Below are 25506 nucleotides of genomic sequence, written 5' to 3'. Positions count from 1 at the left end.
TCCTGGGGACTGAGCCTGCAACTTGGTCGTGTGCCCTGACCAAGATTTGAACTGCAATCTCTTGGTTCTCAGGTTGACACTTGACCAACTTAGCCACACTAGCCAGGCCAGGCCCAAACATTTTCAATGGGGTCCAAACACCTTATAGGGGAAAAAAAAACCTATCTAAAAATCTACTAGTTCTCCAGCAAAACAAACTAGTAGTATTTCAAAAGCAATCCTAATCCATTCTGGCCAATGAAACCCAAGAGTAGTTCTTTCTTAAAAAACACACACACACAAAAACCGAAGGAAGTAAATTGTACCAGAGGAAGATGTTTCGTTACAAGGCAGAGGTTGGGAGAAAATTAATTATCCCCAACCAAAACTGAACTAATAGTTCACAAAGTATGTGTGCAGGTTTTAAACGCAGTCAGTGGTGGCTCCACCAGCACAGAAATCAATGCCGAGATTATGCATTTGCAAAATTACGAAGGCATTTCCTATCCAATTTATACTTGTTAGCCTTCAACTGTTCCTATAAAGCTGTGACGGGCACAATCTTTTAAAAAATATGACTAAAATGTGCACACACCAAAACTAACGTCTAAGGTTACAAAGAAAGTATTGCACATGCTCTCACCTTAAAGAGCGTTACTTTAAAGAAGGAATTGATTTTGATGTTGGTAACTGTCATATAGTGATCTGGTTTAGTTTTAAAATATACATACATACACATATATGTACTTACACACATATTTATACACACACAGATTTTTACATATATAGGGTGTCCCCTCAAAATGTATACACATTATAAAGACAATGTTTATTAAAATACATTTCATTTTCAAAGTGTAATGGAATATTGAGTTATATGCTCTTAAAGTGTGTATACATTTTGAGGGGATACCCTGTACAGACAAACTATAATAAAAGTGGGTAAACTCAAAGGACAGGAAACTCAAAGTCATTCTGGGCTTTTCAAAAAGATTTTCCAAAAAGTGATCTTCAAGAGCCACCTCCCACTACAGTGTTTTAAAAACAATCTGTTGTCCTTCTTCCAGAATCAAGAGTTTGCTTCTATTTTTACTTGTTTTATGTACACATCGTTTATTCATCCAATGAGATTATCAGCACCTTAAGGAAAATAACACACTTTCTTCCTGAATATTTGCTGTGGCCTGGGTTCTGGAGTCACGGGACCTGGTTTAGAATTATGGTCAGTAATCGAACCAAGGTGGGGGCCTGCTGGGCCTCACAGCAGCACCTAACCCACTTGAGGTCCCCCTCTGGCCAGGCCCCCTCCAAGCTTCTTTCACACATTAGCCCACTTAGTCCTCAGAGGAACCTATTTTACAGATGAGGAAACAGGAGCTCAGAATTGTCACGTAATTGCCAATGTCAGCCCTAAAGCCAGGATTCAAACCCAGGAGCCCTCCCACCACACTGCCTCCTGCAGTTCCCACTTCACTCATAGCACTGAAGAAACCCTACCTTTCAGGTTACTGGATTAGATTAGATTACAAGTGGAAACCACTAGCATGGGGGTTGGTATCAAATAAGTGCTCAAAAAGAGAAGTATTAAAGAAACAAAACAAACCGTTAGACATGGAACACAGAACACTTTCCTTTCTTTACAGCTTCTACCCCGCTGTCAGGAGTATTGATGAAATTGTAATTGGATTCCGTATGGCAAATTGAAGCCACTGTTGATGGATTAATACACGAATAATATAAGTGCTTATAAAAATATGTGATCCACACTCATTTGCAATATGTAAATAAACTTTGCGTGAACTAATGTATACACCAAGTGCTTTTTGTTATCTGTAAGAGAAAAGCAAATTCCCACCATGGCACAAATAGGAGTGTTCTAATGTGGTCTCCTATAGACCTTGAGTAAATTCTCTGGAGACTAAACAGAATTGAGAAGCCAGTTGTAATATCTACATACAACATACTCAAGTAAGCAGATTTATGTTGGATCAAACCCTTTTTAAAACATTTTTATTGACTGATTTTTAGAGAGGGAGGTAAGGGAGAGAAAGGGATTGTGCACATGTAAGAGACAGACAAAGAGAGAGAGAGAGAGAGAGAGAGAGAGAGAGAGAGAGAGAGAGAGAGAGAGAGAGAGAAACACTGATTTGTTGTTCCACCTATCCATGTATTCATTGGTTGATTTTTATATGCGCCCTGACTGGGATCGAAGCCACAACCTTAGCATATCGGGACAATATTCTAACCAACTGAGCTACCCGGCCAAGGCTGAATCAAACCCTTTTAACAATTCATATAATTTGTATTTCCCCTTCTGCATATACCAGAAAATTATAAATCCTTGAATAAAGAGCCCATGCCATGGATTATGCAAGCATGTCTAGCATCACTGGAAGACTGGGAGCTTCTAAACTGACCTACTGTATAATAGCCGGAATTCTGGGCGAAGCAGAAAGCGTCCCTTCCCACACATATTTCCTTGTAGCCACTGTGCTTCACTTGCACCCACAGCCAGCCACAGAAAGGATACTTTCTCTACCCCTGAGGAAAGTGGTTTCTGAGTCTACCTGAGGCACGGACTGGTTTTTTCTTTCTTTTGGATATCATGCATGCTCACTTCTGAGTTGCACTCAGGAAATAAAATACTAGCGATGTCAAAAGACATCAGGAGTCAATCTTGTAAATTGGTCAGTGACCCGAGGACACCGTAGTCCTCCGGTCCCAGTGAGCCAGTGCTCATTGTACAGTCTGATCGTACATGGAATCCGACGGGAGGTCAGAGCACATAGCGTTCAGATGATGCTCGCTAGCCTCTGGGGTTGCATCAGGCGGCAGGCGGCATTTCTGGTGTGCTCTCCCTGAGTCTGCTTGAGAGGGCCAGCACCAATTTTCCAAGCCCTTTATCTTGCATTCCCCGAAAGATCTCAAGAAAGTGCCTCAGATTTTCCTGGAGTCATAAATCATATATTTACCTTCACGTGACTGGTTTTCCACGGACCCAGAGTTTCCAGGTCTGCCTGCCGGATGTATTATGTTACCGAAATTCAGAAATGGCTGTTGTGCACGCCAGTGGTTAGGAAAACTCGAAGATGTAACATTATCTTTCTCAACTGATTTGAGGAAAGAATGTTCATAAAATATATACTGCTTTTGGTTAGGGGCTGATTTTTAAATAAACAGACTCCGCAAAGGAAATTCTAGAGACAGGCGAAACAAAACTTGCGTTTGTAAAAATGTACATTTTTTAAAAAAAAAAATCAGCTCTCTCACAATCTCTGCAAACTTTTGCAAGCATTCTGAAGATTGTCAAGTCAGCTGCCTTACGTTGACGATTTAGGGCTGTTTCCATGTAACTTGGTTTTCAGTTGGGAAAGGGAGATCTGTCACGCCTTCCCTATTTCACATCCTCTGGTCTGGCATCTCAGGCTAAGAGGGCCCTTCCCGGTGGGGAGCTGGAGACAGCCATTTGTTGAGAGTGTCAGGAGGGAGGGAAAAGGGGAAAGAAAGCTCTGCTATGACAGATCTGCCAGTCCTCATGGGCCCCCCAAAATAGGAAACACTGGTGATTAAGAAACTGGATGCTTCCAATAAAAAAAAAAAAAAGTGCTAATCCACACCACATAAGGCCACACTGAGTGGGGCTATCTTCCCTAATTCGCAATGAACTGGGGTCAACTAGATTTTTATCTCACACACAAACTGGGAAGGAGAAAACAACAAGAAAGGAAATGGCACAGCTTAGTTAGATCCTGCTTTTCACACAAGATTGCATGACCGATAGCTACACAGGATACTTCCAGAAGATTAGAAGGCCAAAAATAAGCAAGGAGATATGGCTGGCCTGATGTTCACATTTATTTCTAAAAGACTGATGTATCGGAGACATAACAGCAACACGCGTATATAAATGTTAAAATTGCACCATGGCTTTCATTTAAGATAAAAATAAGATAGCTTTAACTCTTGAGTTGTCATGATAAAGGTTAGGTCAGAAACCACATGCATGCTATGCATAGCTTTTACTCAATCTTCCCACAGTTTAATGCAGATATTTTCAAACTTTTTCAACTCGTGGCACAAATAGACTAATTACTGAAGTTCTGTGGCATGCCAAAAAAAATGTGTTTTTTGCCAATCTTACAAATATATAGGTGCTGGTATAATTTTGACTCATTCACACTAGATGGCTATTGTTGCGTGGGCTGTTGTCATTTTTTTATTTGACAATCTAAGGAAAAATGGTCAGTACGCCTTGACTAAACAGTCAGGTATTCATGTTTTAAAAATTCTTGCAGTGCACTGGTTGAAATCGCTGGTTTAATGGATGGCCTACTATAGGCTAGTTTAAAAAAAGTATAAAGATACTATTCTTGTCTTCAATTAGCTTGTATTTTACTAGAGGCCTGGTGCATGAATTCATGCATGGGTTGGGTCCCTTGGGGTGGCCTGTGGGGATCGGGTGGAAACCCACAGTCCAACGCCGCCTGCAGCTCCTGCCTGCTGGTCCCACTCATTCCGGCCCGTTGCGCCTGCTGCAGGCTCCCTCTCAGTCAGTCTCGATCGGGAGAGGCTTGCACTGCCACAGCGGTGCTCACCAGCCATGAGCCCTACATCTGACGCCGGTCCCGAGGGGGGTTGGGAGGGCCAGGATGCATTAGACCCTCCGGGTGTGGTAGGACACCTTTGCCGGCCTGGGATCCAGATTCGTCCTGCTGACATTTGCACTGGTTGTCAGGAGCCACCTGGCAGCTGCTTTTACTATATACCGTTTCTTCCTTGCTGAGTCTAGGGAGGGGAAGTGGCCGCAGTGCCCGAGGCCGACTTCCTAGAGGTCAGCAGTGCTGTCAGGATCATGCTGGTGGCGCAGGTCCATCGGTGCCTGGCCCGTTTTCCAGAGATTGGACCTATAGAACTACTGAGGGAGTCAGTGGCTGCCGCCCAGCTGGTGGACCACTGAGATGGGTTCGGGATGGGTCGGTCAGCTGAGCGGCGCTCCCACTGTTGGAGTGCACTGATCACCAGGGGGCAGCTCCTGCATTGAGCGTCTGCTCCCTGGTGGTCAGTGCGCATCATAGCGACCGGTCGTTCAGTAGCTTGAGCTTTTATATATATATAGATTTGGGGGGAAAGCATCCAAATATGTAAAATAATAAATAGTACACATAACATTTCAGTCCAAAACTAAGAGAAGGCTACAAATTAATAACAGGAATTCTAAGTGTCATAAGAATTCAGTAGGGAGAAAAATCGTCTCTGTGGGTTGACAATATGCTTCTGATCACAGGCATCTGAGTTAAAAAAAAAAAAAAAAAGCTGCGTTCTGTTATTTACTGTAATTCTACCAAGTTATTACTTCACCTCTCTAAACCTCGATTTTCACCATCAATAAAATGGGAATAATTTTAGCCCATAAGATAATTTTAGCCCATAATATCTAGCCCATAAGATGATTATACGAAACTGATACATTTTATATGAAAGGATTTTGTAATCTGTAGAGAAGCTATAAAATTACCGTTGCAAAGGTGGTAAACAGAATCACACCAAATTACTATTAATTTGGGAGAACAGAAGGTGGAGGGGAAAATAATGAACTTTTTCTTAACCTACTTACTATTGTTTGAAAGTTTAAGGCCCAGGCACTAATCTTGTAACAAAACATTTAAAGCAATATAAATACTATCTGAAGTGTGCATAAATGGATGTCACAGAACACCCTAATTGTAAACACTAATAACCCTGTTTCTTTATAAGTACTTAGAAACAAGTCTCCACCTGGTTTCAATTTGAGAATTTCTAAAGTCACAAAATTTTGCCAAGCTTGGGAATAATAACCAACTGAAACCCGTTTATTTTCCAAGACATTTTAAAACAGAGCAAGTTTGTAGTCAACCAAAACCATCCATTGATGCAAACAATCAGTTTGGTCAATACCTTTTAAAATAAGTTAAATAATAACATCAGTTTTCAGAGGCAAGTCTTTGTCATCGCTAACTTTGCTTTCTAGAGCCCATCATATTTAACTGATAACTTTACAGACCTGGAAAAGCCCTCAGGCCATTTCCAAAGGAATGCCAAGAACTTTCCATAGAGGCAAGGCAACGTTTTAGATTAAACATGATCACAGATTAGCATTCCTAACACCATAAGTAAGTGTGAGCTCTTTGAGGGCAGGAATCATACCTCCTTAAACATTATTTATTTTTTGAATCCTCACCCGAGGATACTCTTTTCACTGATTTTCCAGACGGAGCGGAATGGAGGGAGGAGGAGAGGGGAGAGAGAGATATTGATGTGAGAGAGACATGACCGGCCGTCCTGTATGCACCCTGACCAGGGGTGGGGAGTGAACCCATAACCGAGGTACATGCCCTTGACTGGGAATCAAACCTGAGACCCATCCGTCCATGGGCCGACGCTCTAACCACCGAGTAAAACCAGCTGGCCAGGACATATCTTCTTAAATGTGATATGCCCAGTTCCTGGCACTGCGACTAGCACATGAGTAGGAAACAGGAATAAATACTAGTTGAACTATTTGGAGGAAAGATAAATTTAAAACACTCTACTCAACTGCATACCCAGTGAGACAGGCTCATATGCTAAGGGGACACAATCTTTATCCTTTTGTTTCTGTAGAAAAATCTCTTACAATGCTTCAAAAGGAGGAAGGATTTAAGTTTTGAGTTCCTCGAATAAAACATTATAAAAACCCCTATTTGAGAAAGGGATCTCTTCCCTATTTGAGAAAATACAGATGTGTGAACCAAGATGAAATCATGGAGCAGTCTGATCAGAACCACCTTTCATCTGCCTTACCCAAAATTTCCAAGGCATGTTTCATCGATATAAATAGCCGAGGGCAGAGGAAAGGGCTTCCGCTATGGTGGCAGAATCAAGCCCACACCTGGGAAGCCGGGGCTCCTGGCCGACTACTGTCCCTCTGGCTCGTGGCTCCTCTAGGATGACTTGTGAAGAAACAAGACACTAAAAAAGGATGGAATTGGTATCCACATGTAATAGGACTACTCTGTTGTGTGTATGTACTCACATTTGCCTGTTTCCAGCATTCTCTAAGGAGTTGAGGCATGCTGGGCCTGCTCAAGCACTAGGCCCTGAAGACACAAGTATGGAAGCTGAAGAGCAGGGACACGAGGTAATGCTTCTGATTTCCATGGATGATTTCCATCTCTCTGTGAATGATGTACCTGAGGCTAATCTCCCCATTCCATCTTAAACTGCTGGATAATTCATTTGTGTCTTTTTTTTTTTTTTAAATATATTTTATTGATTTTCCACAGAGAGGAAAGGAGAGAGACAGAGAGTTAGAAACATCGATCAGCTGCCTCCTGCACATCTCCCACTGGGGATGTGCCCGCAACCCAGGTACATGCCCTTGACCGGAATCGAACCTGGGACCCTTCAGTCCGCAGGCCAACGCTCTATCCACTGAGCCAAACCGGTTTTGGCAATTCATTTGTATCTTATTTCATCTTCCTCCCAAGGTAAACGGGGCTTGTAATAACTTTTGAAGTCTTTCATGATACGTTCATTCAAGAAAAGACATTTCGGGAAAAGCAAGTGCTTAAAGACAGTTCTCCCTTGAAGCTTTTTGAAATATTCAGCCCAGAGTACTTAAAGAGAGGTACTACTTTTCTGCTTCTAAAAAGGACTGCAGAAGGCCAGTAGAAATGAATCGCTTTGGCTGTGATTGTTTAGAAAACACTAAGTCTCTTAGTTGGGCTACTCAAATTAAATGTGGAAGCTACCTAGGAATTTTCTCACATTTTGATCTTGGGAAGGGCAATTAATCAAGGTCACATTTGAGGACCTCTAACTTGAGTCAGAACTCTATGATGGGAGAGTCAGATCTGTACACTCGAAATAGTCACCAGTATATATAATTGAAAACAGAAAGGACAGGAGAAGAAAAGGAGATGCCTGTGGGCTGATACGTTATAACCTTTGGTCAAGCGGTACTTGGCAAATTTCAACAGATTTAGTCAAGCAGAGATAAAACTAGCAGCAGAACACCATGAGAACAAAACAAAAAGTGATCACACAGAATTGGGGATGACCAGTGAAAAACAACGCTGGACCTCATAGCATGAATCTACCAAAGGCAGTCTGGTGGGATCCTGGAGTCATTATTTCATGGTGGAGGCTGGCAATCCTAACTTTCCAGTTTCTTTAGGTCAAGCTATAGCATAGCGTTCAGAGCAGCAGCCAATGTCACCGAGGGAAAGGAGGAAGGCCACATGTGGAACTAATTACTCATGGAGAGGCCATGACAAAGAACATTTCTCCAGACTTTTCATGGGGGCTTCACTTTCAGGAAGTTGCTATAATTACTGTTCAAGTCTAGAGCAGCCTGCAAGCCGCTGACAGATCCAGCAGACAAGGAGGAGGAGGAAGAGGAGGAGGAGGAAGAGGAGGAGGAGGAAGAGGAGGAGGAGGAGGAGGAGGAGGAGGAGGAGGAGGGACAAAGAGAGAGAAGGGGAAAAAATGAACTTATCTGCCCTTTTTGATGAGTGAAACACCAAAAAATAAAGTACCGCAGGAAAGTACACACACACACACACACACACACACACACACACCAAAAAAAAAAAAAAGGTTTCCTAAGGAGTCCTGACTTCCAGCGGCTCCGCGTTCTGTTTACTTTCTTATCTACCCTGTGTCTTCAAGTGACTTTCTAGCCCAGATCAGACAGCAAATTTGTCCTTCTCCGCTGACTCCCTTTCAGTTGGCCACAGCAGAACTGTACATCTCAACTCTTTTTTTACAGCTTTTCCATACTGGGGCCCACTTCCTGCCCAGTTGAGGGAAAAAATCTGGCCTGAAGATGAAATGACTGTTTAACATTACACCAGAACATCTGGTACCATTTTACGCACAGACCCATGTCTGAGAGCAGGCGATTCTAGCGGTCTCTCCAGCGGCACAGCGCATACCCAAACCTCCCCAGGGTGACATCATCCCATATATGGACTCTCCAGCCCAGCCCTCCCCCTTTTCCTGGTCCTAAATTCATTGCCAGTTCCCCAGTCTGCAGCAAATGTGCCACGTCAAGACTGAAAATCACAGCACTGGAGTGGGGCTCAGTCAGTGCAGCAGGCTCCAGGGGGGAGAGCCGAATGCAACTGTTCCCAGGGACTGAGAGAGGATTTTAAGGGCCCAGATGGAAGCTTCTGGAGCTCCTGCCCCGTCGGCCCAGTGTTCAGACTACCTGTTCAGGACAATGCCGTTGTACAGTAGTCTGCACATTGGTTAGACTGGGCAAGGCACAGCAACGCCCTGGACGGCTGGGACACGAGTGGCTGTTTCCGAGGAGAGGATGTTTGTTGGCTCCTCTTTCGTATCTCATATCCAGTGTTTTTCTTCACAGGTTTTGCACAGTAGGGACCAAGAAGCTCTCGGGGACACCGCTGGGAAAAGACTGCTCCAGGGAAGACCTGCGGGTAAGGCCCTCTTGCCGCTCACCTGGGCTGTGACCGGGAGAGCTGAGGTGGGAGCCCGTGATTTGTGTCACATGCGAGGAGAAACAGGCATTTGTGTGGCCAAGAGCTATGCATTTATTGTAAAAGGGCAGCGGGGTGCGGTACATAGTGATTTACTATAAGTCACTCGCTTTCTGAAGATTTATAAGTATTTTCTTAAGCTTAAAGATTTTTCCACTTCAATATGAAATACGAAGGCTCCAAACACTAAAAAGAATTGAATAAGGCTAGTTTTCAATGGGTAAAAGGAATAATTCAGAGACCTAAAAACCTGTTGAATGAGGGCTGTGCTATCACTTGAATATCCTAGAATTGGTTCCATTTTGCCCCAAAGTAAAGAATATTTGCAATGTTTAAAATGCTCTATGGATAGTGCTTTTCTGAAATTTTACTTATATAAGACAAATACCGAAAATAACAGGATCTAACAATAAAGGAGTAGGCTGCCAAGTTTTTTGCCCACCAGACCACGCAGATGGAACTTGCCCAGAAAAGAGCGCCAACCCAGAACTATTGAGTCAGCAACTGAATAAACCGGGAAATAGAAACCTCTGTCTTCAGCTATCCCAATATATAGCCCTGGGGTTTTTTTGTTGTTGTTTTTAAAATCCAAGAATGGTTGATAATTGCTGGTCAGCTGAGCCCTCATGCCTAGGTTTTACAATGTGTCTATGTCTCCGAGCATTTAAAATGATAAGGTACTTTGTCTAGAAAGCCACTGATAAAGAAGGAATTTGTAAACGAAGGCAAAGTTTTTGTTGGTCAGTTTCCAGCTGTCCTGGAGGTGAAGGAGGGAGGGAGGGGGGAGAAGGTGGGAGGAAGGAAAACTGAATGAAATCCCAACAGAGAGAATAATACAGAAAGTCTGGGCTGCAATATGATCCACACTGAATTTCAGAGGTGGGTCCCTTAAGGAAAGTTCTGGAAAAATGGTACTGCCTCACCCCTAATTCCCTCAACCCCCTATTTATAGATACCCCCAAACAATTCTATATAATGAAAAATCTGTTCTATAGACTTAATCTGAAACATTAATATAATCTCTTTTGTCCTCCCTTAAATTCTTTAAAGTTACAGTGGTTCCTGAACAAATCCTTTTCTAAGTTATATATTTTGCAACAATTCAAAAACTGTCACACATTCTCCTTTGCATAAGTTTATTATAAAAGGTTCCCCACGTTATCTTTTGTCAAAATGATTTATTTTAAAATTTACCCTTTTGATCATCCTAAAACTGGTATAAAAAAAACACGTTTTCTCTTCTATTCATGGTTTTGAGTTAAAATATTATAAAAAGGGAGAAATTTAGCTATCTTCTCCACTTAGAGGATACAATTTGTTTTCTATTGTGACTTGGAGGATTCCATATTAATTATTTTTCATTGAACAAATGAGATTTTTTTCAATTTATATAGTTTCTTTTACATAGGAAAACTGAAAAGAGAAACTAGGAGATAACTTACCAGAGCTTATTTTTTTTTCAAGAAATGTATTTCTACTAATTTATACAGTTAGAAAAGAAGATAGTTATAGGGTACTTTGGTAATGTTTAAGATGTCTCAAATTTTGAGGGGTTTTTTGGTGTGTGTTTTTGTGTTGTTTTTTTACTCTGTAGAAATGATTGGATTTTATAACTTACTTTCATTTCTTGTATATTTAATTTAAATGTATTTTTTATTATTATTAAATGGCTTTTTTATTTCAAAGAAACTAACTATAATCAGCCCCTCACCTACTTCTTCTCTTAAGATGACTTTTAGTTTGCAGACGGAGGGTGTCCTTGCGTAAGTACAGGAGTAGAAACAGAAGAACAAATTTGTATGGGGGGAGCCGAGGAGCCCCTACGTGTGCTTGGAGTCCTGATTACCCATTTTTTATGCCAACTTTCAACAAATGAAAAGGAATAATACTTATTTTTTAACTGGCCTGAGCTCAATGCAAGATCAAAAAAGCAAAAGCTCACTCTGTAAACCTCTGCTCACTGAAGGCAGGTGGTCGATTGTGCGCTGGGACATACACCAGCATGTATGCACACTTAGTGTAAACTAACTTTATTTCCAGGGTAGAATAATGCTTAATTTTATTTTGATATTACTTTGTAAGGAGACATACAAATATTTTAGGGATCATGGGATCTATTCCAGAGAAAATTAACCAACAGTGATCATCTTCGACTAAAACTGCTCGCGGATAAAATGGGAAGTGTAAGTATCAAAATTAAACACTGTATATCATAAGAAAGAGAAAATTGTTTGCAGAGCCTATCCAAAGGGCACTTCACAGAAACTTAGCAGTTATTTTTCATTTCAGTGTGTGGATGATTGATAAGTTAGACTAGGTTTGGGGTTAGAGAATTTTTTCTGCCATCTAAGAGAAAGGAAATTCAGAGCTTTAGCTTTCAACACATTTTCTTAATTGGGAGAGGATCAATAGAAAACAGTTTATTTACATTTTCAAGCCCCCACCCCCCTTTTTTTAAACCATAGATCTCCAAATCCAAGGTTTGTTTACAATGGGACAAAATTTCACACCGATCACTTTCCTGCAATTAGTGAATAGATTTAATGCCCTTCCTGCTTGGCTTTCAGGCTTTCCACCAGATAATGTGTTTATGTTTTTGAAAGACCAAAATATACTATCTCCCCCACCTCTCGCCTACAGACCACCCAAGTTTTTCGCTGTGGGAAAGAGTGTAGGCATAAAATTCCTACTGATAGCATTTTTTCTTTTTTCTCGTTGAAGTCGTAAAGCTGTTATAGGAAATAAAGTAAAATACAACTTGGTAATGTAAAAAGTCCACTGATCCACCAGATACCAGCGTCATCCTTAGTAAAGAAAGAAGCCAAAGCTTTCAGCTCCTCGACGAGAGATCTGCTGTTTAAAAACAACCCACTTTCCTCTTCTCTAAAGAGAATATCCCACCCATGACAATAATGTCCAAATACATAAAAGACCATCACTCAGAAATCCCAGCTTAAAATAACTAAAGGTCAGGCTTACCCTGAGAGGAAACAGAAATTTCTGAGTAAAGATAAACTTCCTTACTTGCTTTCTTCTACCTTTTTACCTGGGTTTGCTGCTAATTGTGTAGACAGAAATAATTATCCATTTTTTGAAGAATTTTTATCAGTTTTAATTAATAGAAATAATGAAGTCAATTAAAGAAAATAATTAAATCTTCATTTTGAATTTCCTGACTTACAACAGCCAGTTTCCTGGAGTTGCTTTGGTTTAATGTTGCTATTAAAGACTTGGAACATAATTATTTTCATGCATTTTTTTCTTAATAAATGAAAGACAAAAAAAGAACTAAAGAGTAGTGACCTTATTAAAAATTACACTGTATGATAATAATGTACATATAGTTCTTTCATATTTTAGCTATTATGTTAAGTGATAACAAATTTTAATGTTTATAGTTTGGAAGACAGAAAAACAATCTTAATTGTCTTTTCAAACTTTCATCTATTTAACATGGCTGTGAGGTATGCAGATGCCACATACTTACTATAAGTGTGCTTTAAAAATCTATTAGAAAAATAAATTATCCCAAAGTCTTAAGAGCAAACATTTTTCAGCAAGATTTCCCCACCCTGAAAAACAGTTATGGATTTCAGGGCCTGATATTTTGGGGTATCTTGGTTTACTAGAATTGTTTCACATTAAAAGAGAACATAAGAACTCACAAATTTTTCTTTCTATTTTTCCAGGTTACATCATTCCTTAATTGAGCAGAGTTAACTGGATCAAAGTATTTATGGGAGAGAGAGGGAAAGCTATACCGAATTACAGTAATTTTTAATTTCTACAAATATGCTCTTTGTAAGTGAATCACTCTATAAATATTTTCTGTTGCACTGAATGCAGCAACGATAACAAAATAGTTGCTTGAGGTATTTGTTTTCCCATACTCTGACCTTGTAATTATTTAATGGCAGCCAAGTTCACTGATGTTTTTGATTTTCTCAAGAAAAAACACACAAAAGTCCTCTACTCAAAAGTGATGACCAGAAACAGAATCAGACATTTATTTTCTTGGAATTAAATAAATGGAAACTTGCACTTCTCAACTCTTTGTTAAAGCTGTAGCACATCTAATCATTGCATAAAGGTTAAGCTGTGTACAAAACTCATTTTTTCATAGCCTCTAAAAATTATTTTGTTCTCCATAAAGTTTCTATCTGCTATTTTTCTCAGAATTTTACAGTGAACAGGAAATATACTATTTATTTTCTTTAAAATTCTTTGAAAAAAATCCTAATTACATATTCCTTGGACAATAATGTTTTTTTGTTGTTGTTTTAGGAAATCCCACTTATTGTAATTCTGACTATCTGGTGATTTTGTTGTTTAAAGGGCAGGGTATGAATTGATCATTTATTTTAAAAGAGCCAGTAGAGTTATTTTTGACTCACCAGAATTAAATTTTCTATCTGTATATTTAACACCACCACTCTTTCTCTCATACGAGTTATAAGGAAATTTCCAAAGGGCCTGGTTTTACTTTTTGGATATGAAATGAAGTTTCATTTTTTTGTGTTTAAGGGGCTGTTTTGTAACTGTCGTGCACTAACAAGGACCAAAACACAATCTGAGTGAGCAACTCTGTGGCCAACAGCTGTGTAGTTTATACCCTTTTGATTCATGGCAGGGCACTATGATTAATGAAGCGGAGGACTTAAGTTCACAACTGCTTTTGATTTGGTTTTCACATCCATACTTAAAAACTGCATTAAAAAGAATATGAGAAATTTAAATAAGTTCCTGTTTTAATAACATATTGGTAAAAATACAACCCATGTTAAAATCCCAAAGGTCGGCTGGTTGAACTGCCAGATACATCAGGCTCATTAATTATTTTTAAAATGGCTGCCATTTCCATGTAAATGATAAGTTTCTTTTTCATGGGGAAGGTTATGGTACTTATCTACTACAACAAACATGTATAAACATGTCTTTATCTTTAACTTCAGTATTAAAATATGCAGAGTTTGGGGAAGAGGAAAAACATCTGGTTCAATTACTCTGAACTCTGACTGCATTATGGGCCAGTAATAACATGAACTGGAGTTAAGAATAAACCTGGTGTTTAATCTTTTTTTGTTTGTTTGGTTTTGCCTTAAAATTTCAATATGAGTTTTCTGTCAAGTCAATGATCCATGTTAGCACATGGGGAACAAATGTATAAGTGTACTTTCTGAATAAAGTCGAACGTCTAACTTGTTTTTAGTTCCATAATGTTTTAATGTTTAATTCTATTGTGTGTTTTTCTCCCTTTCCCCCTGACCCTCCAAATTCACCAAATCTGGAAAACAGACTGACTGTTTCTGCCCATGAGCAAAGGAAACCTGAAGGAACCAAGGGCCTGGCTGGACGGAGTTGTCATGTGTCTGCCTGTCTACACTTGCTGTGCAGAACATCCGCTCACCTGTACAGCAGGCACAACCCAGCCTGAATGACAACCAGCCATTGAAAGAAAGCAGCCCTCACACCATAGCATCTACACCAAGAGCTACAACCAAAATGAGGGGCTCGGGGGGAAGGCCTGGGTTTTTCATCTGTTGGTTTAATACTTAACTCGTATGTATTATTATTATTATTATTATTATTATTATTAATTATTATTATTCTCTTTTGATTCAAATATTGAAACCCACCAAAAGTAAAGTGAGTAGTGCCTATGAAATATAATAAAACCCATTTCTGAAAATGCTCCTGTGCTCTCTATAGTTCTCTTTTCCTAACTGTTGTCAGTAAATTACTGCCCTTGACATTAATTGCACACAGCTTTGCAGCACCCTGTGATCAATATAACAAAACACAGAACTGCAAGTCTGATGCTGGACAAAGAATAAATGATTCTAATAATTCTACTCCAAAAACAAAGTTTCGTTTTCTATATCATGACTTTTTAAGAGTGAGGGACAAAAGAAAAAGAGGGAAGAAAAAATATCCCAGGGGATCATGTATCTTGAGTTAAATTTAACCAGTTTGTACCTGGGTGGAACATAATGAAAAAAGTATTTGTTTGCAATGTAATTTTCAAATGTATTAAAATAGTTGCTTCTCCTTTTGGAAAGTATATAAAGTTAACATTGAATCTCTGACATGCCTAAGTGTCACAATATGCATAGATTTATTACTGTGACATTGTTTAATTAAGAAGGAGCTTACACTATAGTTCCAAGGGTGGAGTGCATGAGGCTGGTGCACGCCCTTGGAATACACGCTCCCATTCACTGTAAACTCCCAAACTCTCGAGATATTCAGGCAATTCCATTATTGTCAAAAAAAAAAAAAAAGCAAGGACGCGGATTAATGGATATACAATGTATATTTTGCCTCATCTTTTGAGGAAATGTCAAAATGTCAGTTTACACCCTGTGAACTGGAGTCAAATGATGAGGGTAAAAAGTGGGGAGATGGGTAAAATTAGAAATTTGTCTGTTTTGATTTGTTTCACTAAAATGCTTTAACTTCAGTATTTAAAATTAATTTTCATTTTTCCTAGAAAGGTTCTGGTCAAGCTCTAGAAAAAGTGTAACACAAGGCTACCCCAAATTTTTTTGGTTTTAATCTAATTAAACATTTTAAGCATATATTTTGGATGAAAGCAAACTTTTTATTCAGTATTTCATTTTTAAAATGAAATATTTAGTCTTAAGGCTAAAAACCCCACGAGGTTCAAAATTTCTACAATTTCATATTTTACCAATCCTGACACTATAGCTTCATTTTTTTAAAAAAAAAAATTTGGGTAAAATTATAAAGTAAATATACGATTAAGGCTAAATTCTTTCATTTAACAATCTGGCCTAAGCAAAGATGTCCTCTGCAAAATACGTTGTGCCAAGAGAGTTTTTACCTTATAGAAAAGTCCCAGGACAAGAATATAAAGTATTAAATAAGAGTTCAAAAAATGTAAAAAATAAACAGGAAGGCAATATCAAAATTTCTCAGAGAATATTTGCATAGTACCACCCAATTTGAAATTCCTTCTATAACCTGCAGCAAAATGCTGACAGGAGTCCACCCATGGATCATTCTCTGGGACCCGCAAGGCAGGCCCCAGGCATGCGTGAGGCTCTCCAAATGACACGTAGCTCGGTCAGAACATAAAGGAGACTGTTCCATTCCACCCGACTCCAAAGGGAGAGCTAGGAGGCCAGCAGAGTCATCCTTATGTGAGTCACTAAGGATAACATTAAAATAACCTCATGCCTAACATCTTGGTTTTACATTTTTTATATGGCTCTCAAAAAAATATGCTTGAAAGAATGCTATTTATATTTAAGTTCATTATATGAGGCACATTTGAAAATGTTACTTTTCTGGAAAAGGATCATATGAAAGTTAATACTCTTCTTCCAGTACACACTTTCAAGTTAGGACAAATAACACATTTAGGGGAGCGGTCTGAGTCTATACATATTTTAATAAATCTGAAATAGCATCTGCCATTATGCTTTGTTGAATACTACTATATTTTTTTAAAATTATAAATATTTAGATAATGCCAGAACTTGGAAATGTTTATATGAAATAATCCTACATTTAACAGCCTAACATAATATAGCTTATGTATGTGAAAAAACACACATAACTATGATCATGAAGAATTTCAAGTAATGTAAATGTTGTAAAGTTCAATATTTGTTGGGACTGTTTTTTTGGTAAAAAGATATCTAAGTTTTGGCTAACTCAAACAACGCAGCGAGGATCGTGAATAGTGTTCACAGGGTTATTCTTGACCTCCTCATCACAGGCAGCACGCAGACCTGGCAGAAAAGGCAGGGTCTTGATCATATACGTGAAAATGGAAAGACATGAAGATTTCTATAACTTCTTGGCCTCACAGCTTTGGCCATCCAGGGATATAGCTGTCATTTTATTTCCTATTACCGAAGTTACATTTGTCATCTGTTACAGCTACATAATAAAAACAATACTAAGTAAATATCCCTATAAGGGAATTATATAATCTCCTTATCAAGCTATCCAAACACTTCAACCCACAAAAATGAGGCCTGTAATTTTTTGAGTCCGAAGAATGTTCTTATTTTAATGCAGATTTTGGCCTTTATTCAACAGTGTATGGTTAGTATATTTCCACTGGAAACACTTCTGTCAATTTACCCTACTTCCCTATGAGTATTCCATTATGATTTTAAACTTCATGTTGGACTATAGAAATTGAATAAATATTGGCTATGTGCTATTATTATTCATAAAGTAGTCCCCTTCAGATATTTTTAACTATCATTTACACATTTCTCATTGATATTTAAAAATAATGTTCTTTTCTTCTTCATTCAGAATTTCTTATTCTTCCAAAATTCGTATTTTAGATGCATTTTTAAAAATTCAGTTTTTTCCCAAATCTAATTTTAAAGTATTCATGTAAACTATCATAACCCAAAATCCTTTTGATGTGACAGTTTCTATTTTATCCCCATACCTTGCCCTTTTCTAAATTCCTCCCTAGAATTGTGCAGATATACCGGTATCTATGATGTATGAAAGCAACACTGTCAAATTTGTTTTCTGCTTAAATGGTCATCCATCCAGGAAGCCATACAGTCAGAGGAAGAAAAAAAAATTCATTAACCTTCAATAATGAAAATTAAGAAAATTACCTCTCATGGTAATTTTACTCTGTATTTCAATTATTTAGTTAAGGCACTTGAGATAGCAGAACGTGGTGAATTATTGTGCTGCACTTCTTTATTTATTTGCTCAATCACATGTTCACAATTGATATTTACTTAGGGCCACCTATCAGTGTCATACCCCCTGGTGGTAGAACAGTGAACAAGACAATGGCTCCTGGTCTTAGGAGGCTTACAGGTTAGCAGGAACTTAAACACTTATCCAATACTTAGCACATGTGACGAGTTGTCACATCAATGTCACCTTCTGAAAAAAATCTCTTAAATCCATCATTTCTATCAATTTCCATCAACCTACCCCAGTCCAAGCCACCATGATCTTTTATGGAGACCAGAACAATAGCTTTCTAGTAATTCCCCAATCCAGTTTTGTCCTCCTCCAACATATTCTTTACAAGGCAACCAAAAGGGTCTATAAAAAATTCAAATAATGCTATGAGACTCTCCAGCTTTCAAACTTCAAAGGCTTCTCATAATTTTCAGGATCAAAATCCTTAATCTTTAAAGGACTCTATTTTATAGAGTCCTTTTCTCTCTTTGTTCCAGTCACACTGGACTTAACTCAGTTTCTTCAATTCATCAAGCTCCATCTTGCCTCAAAGTATCAACACAAACCTTCTCTGACCACACAATTGAAGGTCTTCCCCACTGGGACCCCCCAGCACCGGATATATTTTCTGCATAGGTCAGTGATGGTGAACCTATGACACTGACACGCGAACTCATTTTTTTGGTTGATTTTTCTTTGTTAAATGGCATTTAAATATATAAAATAAATATCAAAAATATAAATCTTGCCGAAACCGGTTTGGCTCAGTGGATAGAGCGTCGGCCTGCGGACTGAAAGGTCCCAGGTTCGATTCCGGTCAAGGGCATGTACCTGGGTTGCGGGCACATCCCCAGTGGGAGATGTGCAGGAGGCAGCTGATCGATGTTTCTCTCCCATCGATGTTTCTAACTATCTATCTCTCTCCCTTCCTCTCTGTAAAAAATCAATAAAATATATTTAAAAAAAATATAAATCTTTGTTTTACTATGGTTGCAAATATCAAAAAATTTCTATATGTGACAGGGCACCAGAGTTAAGTTAGGGTTTTTCAAAATGCTGACACGCCGAGCTCAAAAGGTTCGCCATCACTGGCACAGGTTGTCATCTGCTTCTGTTTTCCTATTTGTTTATGTGTTTTCTTTTTAGGGAAAATCCTTCATGAGGGCAGGTACCATGAATTCCTTGCTAACCATCTGTACATTGTGATTAGGAGAGTGTCTAGTCCATAACGGCTGTTCAGAAAATATTTGTTGGGAAGTGTTCAGGTAACTAAGAGCACACACTGACTTTTAGCTGTGGGCTAAGCTCTTCATTCTCTTTGAGTCTCAATCTTCATTTCCAATATGGAGAATGTAAATAAAGTACTAACTTAGCTCAATGCCTGGTAAACTATGAATACTCAATAAATATTCGTCATTTTGAGGATGGTGATCATCATCAATTATCACTCAGATTGAAAGCTGACCTGCAAGAGTTTAAGCAGGTAGAATGAATAGCAGAGATACTATTGACAACCACAATTACTGTTCAATTAGGGAGCATCTTGTTAACTGGAAGTCCATTAGATTTGTTTGAACATTTGATTAGTTTGGATCTGCAAAGGTGAGCATGTAGGAAGGGTGAATGTACAATAGAGAGAGACACACCTTGAGTTTGGGGCATTTCCAGACTGGTAGCATTGAGGGGTGATATGGGAAAAGGAAGAGAAAGAGATAAACCAAAGCACTGTTCTTGGGCTGGGCCAGCACCAGGCTAGAGCTGTCAGTGACACACCCAAGTGGAGGGTCCATTCCTCAAAAACTATTGTGGCCTGGCCAGTGTGGCTCAGTGGTTGAGTGTCAACCTATGAACCGGAAGGTCACAGTACAATTCCCGCTCAGGACACATGCTAGATCCCCAGTAGGGGGCGTGCAGAAGGCAGCTGATCAATGACTCTCATCATTGATGTTTCTATCTCTCTCTCCCCTTCCTCACTGAAATCAATAAAGAAATATATGTATTTTTTTAAAAACTCTTGTGCAAAGGGTTATCTGACATTCTATTCGAGGTTGTTTGAACTGCTGTACTGCTTCCCAAAACCCTTAGTAAATATAAGTACTACAAATATCCTTATGTTATTTTGTTAGAAATCAAAGGAGCTAAGTATCATCCACCCCAGGCCCAGGAGGATATATGTGGATATACAACCTACATATCCATGCTCTGTCCTCACTCCCTTGGACAACTCCTCTTTGACTTAGGGTACACACTAGCAAAATACCCTGGGGAGGATGAACCTCGCTAGACGTCTATGCAATCCCTAGAAATGCACTCAGGGCCACATGTATAGGATATTTCAGAGTCTGGGGTACTAGAGCATGACCTAAACGGACATCTAGGTTGACATCTAGGTTTGAGCAGATCCCCTTGGTAATTAGTTATAAACTGTCTAACCTTGTAAAAGATGTTCTATTTCTTTTTGTGTCACAGAAAGCCCCAATCTCAGAGTAAAGTTAGAGGATAGCATGATGTCAAGCAGATAGATCAATTATGCCTACCACAACGTCACTGTATTATAAAGACTCTGAAGATAACAGTAGAAATAACATTGCCTCGGACACTGGTGGAAACCTTTCTGTTAAGCTCATCTATCAATAACATTACAAGTAACATTATTTTAATGTAGAATAATGGTTCAAAAAGTACAGTCCACAGATGTTGAAGGTTGTTCATAAACTCATCTAAAATTCAAGGGTAGGGTGGATGGATCTGTTCAGAACAAGAAGGAAAAATGCTGGGACTTACTATTACAGTCATGCCAACTCTAGCTTAAAATTATTATACAGGGTTATTATGCTCTTGCCTCTGCCAGCTTGGCTAGGAAATCGCATAGTTTGATATCATCATCTCCACTTCTTGGCTGAAGTATAGGAGAACCCATAGGCTGAAGGGGAGGCGGCATGGAAAGTCTCACTAAAGGAATGGGGTCTGAGTTTCCTCTTATTATTTGAACCTTAACATTCTCTGCTAAAAAACAAACAAACAATAACAGCAAAGAAAAATGAGATCCTATGTCACAATATGAGATATGAGATGACAAAAAATTAAAAATCAGAAGACATGAGTCAAAAAACGGCATCATGGAAAGAAGGAGTACTATTACTTGCAATGACAGAAATAAAAACATAAATATGATTCCTAAAAGTTTATTTAAGCACTCAGACTTAGTAATATATGATTTCTTAGAGTTCTATAAAATCCCTTCGGGGCGATTTGGTTGGTAATGGTTCCCGCTTGGTAAGTGAAAAGACTGAGGCGCAGAGAAGAGTTACTTGTTCCAACCCTGGCAGTTCGTCCTGGCAAGCCCACATCCTCCAGCTCCTCCCTCTTTGAGTGTACGGGGTATGTGGTCTATAAGGTCTTTTGTTCAATTAATGTCAGCCCGAAGAACAGTTTGAGCCATTGTTCTTTCATCGCAGATATATTTCACAAGTCGTTTGTATTTATTACAAACCTGTCATAAGTTAAATAAAACCATATCTAGTCATATGATGCAATATGCTATTTATTCAACAGCCACTTAGATTATAATGAAAACATACCAGTCTAATTACATGAGAAAGCAGGAGAATGGCAGAACACAGGGGAAAAAAACATCAAAATCCCCTATGAAAATGTGAATATAGTTATCATTGAATAAATGAGCAAATCTATAAATAACTTAATTATTTTTACTGTGTCGCATTTGCTTGACTAAGAGAAATGGTCAAGTAACAGGATTTCCAAAGCGTGAAGGTGCTGATGTGGGTAGAGACAGATACCATGGGAACAAAGGACAAGCACTCAACTTACAACAAATTGACCCCAGAAGTTGAGTTTGAACTGAAGCTTATTTTCACAAAGAAATAGTCTAAACTTGGGTTTTCTGAGGTTTCCCACAGAAGCATGTTCAATTCATATGTAGTTGAACTCTGGCAATTAGACCTTTATGGAACCCATGCATTATTTAAAACATGGCTGTTGAAGGATGGTGTTCGGGGTATAAATTCAAGAAGCCAGGGATGAATCAGCGTCTCTGAGCCCCATCCTCCTGACACTTTTCCTTGACCTTTTTTCCCCATACACCCTTCCAACACCGGTCCCCGGTACATACTAACGACTATTTGTTGAACACTAGCAGTGAGTAAGGGACAGTGCTGTCCCCTCTCTTTTGCCCTGAGAGCAGGCTCAGAGGTGGTCTGCAGTGGTAGGAAGCTCTGTCAAAAAAAAAATAGCAGAGGAGGGCACACCCGGGGTGGGGTGGTGGTCAGGAAGGTGGGAATGACTGATGATGGCCCCACTGGGAAAGGCTTTGTCCCACTGAGACAGACACATTGAGATAAGGGTCATTCGTGAATCGGGCATTAATATTTTGAAAACCTCATATCTTATTTCTTGAGCAGAGTTTTTAATGAGCGGCAGTGTCGCTGTAGGCGGCTCTTCAATTTGCTACCCTGAACTTGAGTGTTCCTTTCATGCCACCCAGGACAGGACACCATCTTCTAGCCTGGACCACTGCCACAGTCTCCTAGCTGGTCTTCCTTCTTTTCTTCTTGCCACCCCACTCTTTACACATGAGTATTTCACCCCACACATCATGCCCAACTCAGCAGCCTCTTCTATCTGCACCCCCCACTTTCCCTCTGGTAATCATCATACTGTTGTCTGTGTCTATGAGTTAGTTGTTGTTGTTTGCTTACTACCTTCACCTTTTTCACCCAGCCCCTCAACCCACCTTCCCTCTGACAGCTGTCAGTCTGTTCTCTGTGTTCTTCGAACACTGCGGACTCCCACAGAATGATAGAGACAGCAGCCAGCACAGAAAAGTGACCATAACTAGTCCTCAGACTCTCCCAAAAACCAATTCCATGTTTGACTGAAGTTGGTAAAATATATGACATAAAAATTGAAAATAAGATTTTTGTGTAGAAGTTTTCTTTGGACCTTTCTATGGGATTTGCTTTCCCTTATTGCAGAAAACTCAGTGGAAATCACCTGATCATCTGATATTCATTCAACATCCTATTGTCCACAAAGCACTTAGGGAACAGAAAAACTATAAAGACATAAAAATGTTCCTTCAACAACTGACAAGGGTACCTTGTAGTGTTTTTAAAAGATGTGAAACCAAGATTGGAAGGACTATTACATCTGGAATGCATGCTCAAATATATTTGAGGTAGTCTCACCTCCAAATAGTTTTGTTATCATGGACTAGTTTTCTTATTGAATGTTTGCATGCTGCATTATAAGCATCAAAAACTTCTCGGGTAAAACCAGAGCTATTAAAATTTCCAAGACATAGTTCAATTTCCATCCATGCCCTCCCAATTGAGCAGTAACACTGTATCACTCTACAGCTCTTTAATGGCTCTGCAAGAACGACATAGTATATTTTTGTGTGATTTCATAGCTATCAGATTTAAATGAGTAGTAAGTCACAGGACCAAAATTATTAACATCTAACATGAACCAGAACACCACCATTATCATAATTCATGCTTTTACATAGATATCAAATTCTCAAAGAACAAAATTCACATAAACAGTTTTCAGGGACTTGAAGACGAGTGATTTGGACATTTTCAAAACCCTGTCATTCGAGACCGATGTCACAGCAACAATTCTAAAACACTTTATTAACTTGGCATCAGTGCTATTAATTTCGCTGTTAGAATGCTCTATTACCTTGAGTCTTTTCAACACGTTATTTAATGAAAATTGCTTTCACTGAATTAGTCCCCTGTCATTATTACAAAGAAATAGTTTGCAACTATTGACTCCTAACTCCGTTTCTTCAGGTAAACAAACATGTGACTACACCAATGAAGTGAAAGAAATTTAAGGGGAATATTATAAAATTAAAAATTTATGAGGAAAACAAAAGCACAGTGCTTGTTCAAACACACATCCCAAGCTGGGTCTCACTGAAAGAGAAACACTGGTGTCTCAAAATTGAGTATCACAATAATCTCACTTAACTTAAAATGAGAAAACTCTGTCACCCTCTGCGGCTTACCTCGTCATCTTTATACCAGGATAGGCTTTCAGCAGTCAGGACAAACCAGTATCCCTTGGAGCCTCCTTTCATGATGCCGATGTTGCTGATGGTGAGCCACCCCTTGCGAATCACCTACAAGAGAGCACAGGTCAGCAGAGAAGCTTAGTCCAACATGAGCCAGTGGAGACCAGGTCTTGCACTAAGTGAAGTTCAAAACAAGATACAAATCACAATAAGAACAGCATTGCTCCCCCAAAGTTCAACTTCCATTACTCTATGTATCTCCCAAAAGCACCAATAACCAGAGGGAAGAAATCTCTCCCATCAAATGAACAAAATCAAAATGGCAGACTTATATAGATGGTGGAAGCAGAACAGCTGAAAGAGAGAGGAACGAAATTCTTGTGCCAGACCCATGTATGGCATGGCTGCTATAATGAAAGCATTCTGGTTGATTGGATGAACAGCAACAGACTCTCCATGCCCACTGCCTCTGCTCCCATTCCAGCCCAGTGGCTCACTTGTTTGCCTGGTTTTGTCTCGTCGGGATTTCTACCAGAGGCTGGCCACCAAATGGTCTAAATTTATCCATCTACCTCTGGTTATTATTTGACACACTAAAGAAAAAATGCAAGCCAGCCAAGTAGTTCCTTGTTAACAGCTCTGAATAAGGCTGAATGAGAAAAAAGAGCTGAAATAATAAGCTAAAATTAAAAATTTGGCCCTGACTGGTGTGGCTCAGTTGGTTGGGCGTCATCCCAGGAGACGAAGGGTTGCCAAGTTCAATTCCTGGTTCAGGGCACATGCCCGGATTACAGTCTAGATCCCCAGTGGGGGGCGTGCAGGAGGCAGCCAATCAATGATTATCCCTCATCATTGATGTTTCTATCCTTCTGAAATCAATAAAAATATATATTTTTTAAAGTTTGGAGTTTTTAAATGGTCTAGATTTAACCATCTATCTCTGGTTGTTATTTGACATACTAAAGGATAAGTAGCATCTTCATAAAAATCTTTAAACAGCTTCTAAATTTTAAAACATTAACAACTTGGCTTACTGATTTGATTTATGATGTATAAATATCCTTTAAGTGAAAATCTATTTTTTTTTCAGTTGTGAAGTTAAATTGTTTTTTTCATATGGCATAGTTTATCGTCTTCTCTATGCTACATAATTTGTTATCATAGGACCAGAAATGAAATACTATATGGAATTGTATGCTATCGCTTCAAATGTCAAAAGTCATCCTATACCTAAATTGTTCAATACCTTAGAGAGCCTGAAATATT

At 39.1% G+C, this 25506-nt stretch overlaps 1 protein-coding gene and 1 long non-coding RNA gene across 2 annotated transcripts in view; one reads left to right on the top strand and one right to left on the bottom strand.

The window, feature by feature from the left end:
- DNM3 (dynamin 3) overlaps positions 1 to 25506 on the bottom strand; it is a 300862-nt gene that overhangs the window by 156080 nt on the left and 119276 nt on the right. The window contains exon 15 of the mRNA XM_023753926.1: positions 24235 to 24348. Within this exon, the coding sequence (XP_023609694.1) occupies positions 24235 to 24348 (114 nt within the window). The remainder of the gene's footprint in view (positions 1 to 24234; positions 24349 to 25506) is intronic.
- On the top strand, positions 9058 to 14717 carry LOC111826089. Its single transcript, XR_002829330.1, has 3 exons — positions 9058 to 9440; positions 11603 to 11683; positions 13190 to 14717. It is a non-coding gene; the product is annotated as an uncharacterized LOC111826089 (long non-coding RNA).

The sequence above is a fragment of the Myotis lucifugus genome, unplaced genomic scaffold (assembly GCF_000147115.1).
Source record: "Myotis lucifugus unplaced genomic scaffold, Myoluc2.0 scaffold_54, whole genome shotgun sequence".
Taxonomy (NCBI): domain Eukaryota; kingdom Metazoa; phylum Chordata; class Mammalia; order Chiroptera; family Vespertilionidae; genus Myotis; species Myotis lucifugus.
This window is presented reverse-complemented; position numbering and strand designations above follow the sequence as displayed.